Here is a 4,661-nt window from a genome sequence, read left to right as displayed (position 1 = left end):
TTAAACCTGCCTTACAAGTATTTCATTTGAGATTAGCACAGGAGAGCCTGTCACTTAGCACGTAGTCTTTCACTCTTTCATGTGTCTGTGTCTTCATGGCAGCATGCTCCCTGTCAGTGCTCAGAGACATAATCCCTCATTGTTCATCAACAACACTCACTGCTTTTGGATGTCTAAATGATGTCAGAAATAAACAATCAGGTCATCTGCACGTGTTTATCATGCATCTGTGTAGGAAGGTTACAGCAGTCTAAAGAGTTTTATCCACACTTAATTTCTTCACTATTAGACATGTAACATGTTTCTGTTTAATTCATAAATGTACCATAGAGGCATAAATTTGTAATTTGTACTAATGTGTGGCTTGCTGCTGAATCAGTGAAACCAGAATAGTCATCTTAATAAATTAGTTTTTTTTTGTAGCAGTTTTAAAGGCATGTTAACCTCTCATTATTTTTAAGATTCATTAAGAACATTTAAACCCTACTAGATATAAAACAGTATGAAAACTTCGGCTGTTTGATAAACCCATAAATAAAAGTGTAGTCATGCTGCTTCTGTAATTTAGTCCATGTAAATTAATGCTCTTTTAATGAATAGATAAAGGCTTAAAAGCATTTCTTTGTGCAAATTGCAAGCATGTGGCAGGTGTAGTATGCAGGAATCAAAGCAGAGAGCTCAAGCAGACTCTTGGTCTTGTGTACTGCTTTTTTACTGGGCATGGGCTAGTGCTCCTGCTCCCTGGCCAAACCCAAAACCCTTCGGCCCAAAGTTCTTTGCATAGCAACCTGTAAATCCAAAGCATTAACAGCGTTACACATTTAAAATCCATGGTATAATCCCAGAATAATACATAGTCTTTTGGTTGGGGTTATGGGGTCATCATTAATAAATTGTAGGGATTTTAACTATGCATTTGTCTATTATTAGCTAAGTTAAAAATATCCTGAGATATTGTATTTCTTGTTAATTAACTCATGAGTCAAAATGACAGTACTGACGATAGAGAAAAGGGTGGAAAGGGGTGGAGCTCTCAAGTTGTGATAATGTAATAATGTAATTGGAGACCTGGCAATCATCCCTTATTCATATGTAGATTGACTTGCCTGCTGTTTTTATTGTTAGGGAAAAGGAAACTCATTTATTATATTTTTTAACTAAAAAATACAGTGCTCTTATGCAACAGTTGGGCAGTTGTGGCCTAATGGTTAGAGAGTCTGACTTGTAACCCGAAGGTTGTGGGTTCGAGTCTCAGGCCGGCCACAACTGAGGTGCCCTTGAGCAAGGCACTGAACCCCCCCAACTGCTTCCCGGGCGCCGCAGCATAAATGGCTGCCCACTGCTCCGGGTGTGTGTTCACGGTGTGTGTGTGTGTGTGTTCACTGCTGTGTGTGTGCACTTTGGATGGGTTAAATGCAGAGAACAAATTCTGAGTATGGGTCACCGTACTTAGCTGTATGTCACTTCACTTAACATGTGTAAAGGATGGCAGGTCTGTGACATATTTATCTCCATATTATTCAGTTTACTCTGTTATTAGAACAGAATCAAAATGGAAAAGCACAATATTTTCGGTATTGGTACAGGAATATCAAAATACCATACTGTAGGTTTAAATGGGCTTCTTGTTCTAACAAAACTTTTTTTTTTATCTCATGGTTATTAATTAACTGATTCTTGAGTCCTGGAACTGAATCATAAACACAGATGTACTCTAAGAACAAGATTACAAAATGCTGGGATATTTGATATATTAACATGATACAATTTCCTGCACACTGTAAAAAAGTTCAACAGATGCTCACCTTTGCAGTAGATCTCTCCATCTTTATCAGCTAATGTGGTGGACTCCAGGCTCTTTCCACACTTAGCACACCTGAAGCAGCTCTTATGCCATGACTGGAAAAAGATGCACACAAAAAATACCTCTCACGCGACATAATTTTACCCATTAAATCCTGGGCCATCTTCCAGTCGACATTGTCTTTCCATTATAATGCCTGCATTTACATTAAGTTAATAAATGTTTTAGTTCATACAGTAGCATCATGGTATTTATTAATTAAAATAAAAACATCAGAGATGTCACTTACATTTCCAGCTCCCACCACTTTTTCTGCTGCATAAACAGCTTTGCCACAGCGAGGGCATACATCCGAGCTGCCAAATTTTTGCGCAAACTTGGAGGCATTGGGGTTGTTGGTAGGTTGATGTTGCGCCTGCCTATATAAAAAAATATGAATAAAAGGGCTTAAACAAAAAACTGATACGGTTATGTTAATATGTCCATTTAAAAGCCTCAGCTCATCACTAATAAATATTAATGTCATTATGTAGTGCCTCCACTTACTCCATAGGTTTAATCCCCAGTCCTTCACCTGAGTCCATGCTCAAGGTTCCAGCACCACCACCATAACCGTAGCCTTTTGGACCATACTTTTTGCCGTAGCATGATTTGCAGTAGATCTCATCCACGTGTACAGCTACTGTGGTGCTGTCCAAATTTTTTCTGCACACCACTGAGTGGAAACAAAACAGAGAAGAGAGACAGCTGTTCAGTTGTACACTGTCATGTCCTTTAGTGAGATGTTGGAGTCTACTGTATTAAAATGCAGTTTCAAACTGTATTTTTAGGTGGTCATCATTTCCATAACCTGCTCGAAAAATCAGGTCAGTTGTTTTTCAAGATACAGATAGAGCATTGTACTGCCAGTGCATGTTGTCAGCCTCATTGTACATGAAACCTGCCCTAAATACTTGTATAACTCAGCATGTGATGTTTGCCTCTCAGTCAAGCGTTATTTTGTCTTTAGAGTCTCTGGGCTGTAAAAATTCTTTTCTTACAAAAACAAAACAAAAAAAACCATTTTTGGTTCAAGTTTCAAGACACTAGTTTATATCACTGCAACAATGTTGTGTCTAATCCAGATATAGTATTGAGGACAGGCACACACTAGAGTCCCATATAAGGCATCCACCAACAAAATGACGTTCATCTTCTGACTTCCTAATATGGGCACACTTGTGTAAAGTAAAGATGTTAGTCTTCTTCACAGGCAACTTAATAATTCAAGGCGTTCCATCTGTCTCCATAGATGTTTTAGAGATTCTAAATTTGATTAAACAATAATAAGCAGAAAGGAAGCCTTGCCTATTATAAACAATTTCCGGAAGCTGGTGACTTACTGCAGAGAAAGCAGGACTTGTGGAAATACTTCCCTTCACACTGGACTTCCTCTGCAAAGTACACAGTCTTCTGGCAACAGCCACACCTGTTTCCCCCTCCGAGGGGCATCCTAAACACACACACACACACACACACACACACACACACACACACACACACACACACACACACACACACACACACACACACACACACACACACACACACACACACACATTCAACCAAGTCAAATATTTGCAAGAAAACATGGTAAAATATATACAGCAAAACAAATCTAGGAAAATGATGGAAATGAGCAGTGATTTTCAGAATAAACTAGAAAAACGACATAGTTTATGTAACACTGACTTTTTTATTTTAATAATTTTGCCTCAGCTCAGCCATATTTTACAGTGTATGCACACACATCCATCTGATTTATGGTATTTATTAATCTTTCCAAGATGGCAGCACATACAAAGAAATTAATATTGAAGTTCAAAATGTAGTGTACAGCATTTGAGATTATATGGTCCATACATAACATGAACAGACACTGGAAGAATATAATATGTGGAGCATCAATGTCACTTACCTGCAGTCAGTGTGTTGTTAGTGCTGTAAATGGATGCAGCTGAGTTAGAGTTGTGAAAAGTTCACCGTTGCTCATGGTAATATCAGAGGGACAGGGAGGGAGAAAGTGGGCAGGACAACAGAAATAGACAGAGAGAGAGGGAGTGAGAGGGAGAGAGTGGGAGAAAAGGCAACTCCCTGGAATGACGCAAATTTCTCTCATTCCAGTCTTCATCTGGTTCCTCTCACAGTTATTTTTTTTGGTGATTTACCACAGCTATACTGCCTTCCTAAATTGGCTTTGCATAAAGCTCCTAAAGCTAGTTCCTTATGATTTCTTCATTTTTATATGTTTTTTTTTCATACATATGAGTTATGATTATCTCAAATAGATCAGATAGACAACCACTAATTATTATAGCAGAATTGGATAAATAATAATCAATGAGCGAGGATTGATTTTCATTAGTCTTATGCCTAAATGACCTAGTATTACATGATAACATAGCATAGCATGACCAGCAGACCTCCTGCTGTGTTAGTGTAATCAGTACTAGAGGTTTGTCTGTATTTCCATACAAGGTGTTTGTTATGTGAAACCGAGTCAGCATGAGTCCATCACACACACATCCACTTACTCACTCTTTCCACAGGACACCATAGATATGCTTGTTCACTCCAGTCACACAGGATAACCATTCCAGAATAAATTGTTTTGCTACTATATATTCCTTGCTGACATATTCAAATATTCAGAGGACACAACCTTTCATTATGCTTTGTGCTGTCATTAAGAGTTTGTAAATTAAAATATTTTAACGAGCTGAGTGAGAGCTGGTTTTGAGACAGTTAGCGTTCTTAACAGTACACTACAGTACTGAGTACAGAGTATAACAGTACAAAGAGGAAATAATATTCATAT

At 38.1% G+C, this 4,661-nt stretch overlaps 1 protein-coding gene across 1 annotated transcript; it reads right to left on the bottom strand.

Annotated features, from left to right (window-relative positions):
- Positions 1–202: 202 nt before the first annotated feature.
- Positions 203–3,909, bottom strand: csrp1b (cysteine and glycine-rich protein 1b). The gene is made up of 6 exons (XM_027147138.2): positions 3,762–3,909; positions 3,187–3,296; positions 2,351–2,519; positions 2,094–2,223; positions 1,806–1,899; positions 203–788 (listed from the first exon to the last, which is right to left on the bottom strand). Exons 2-6 carry the CDS (start codon positions 3,293–3,295, stop codon positions 712–714), a joined length of 579 nt encoding a protein of 192 aa, XP_027002939.1. The 5' UTR covers position 3,296; positions 3,762–3,909; the 3' UTR covers positions 203–711.
- Between the last annotated feature and the right edge of the window lie 752 nt (positions 3,910–4,661).

This window comes from Tachysurus fulvidraco, chromosome 5 (assembly GCF_022655615.1).
Source record: "Tachysurus fulvidraco isolate hzauxx_2018 chromosome 5, HZAU_PFXX_2.0, whole genome shotgun sequence".
NCBI lineage: Eukaryota > Metazoa > Chordata > Actinopteri > Siluriformes > Bagridae > Tachysurus > Tachysurus fulvidraco.
This window is presented reverse-complemented; position numbering and strand designations above follow the sequence as displayed.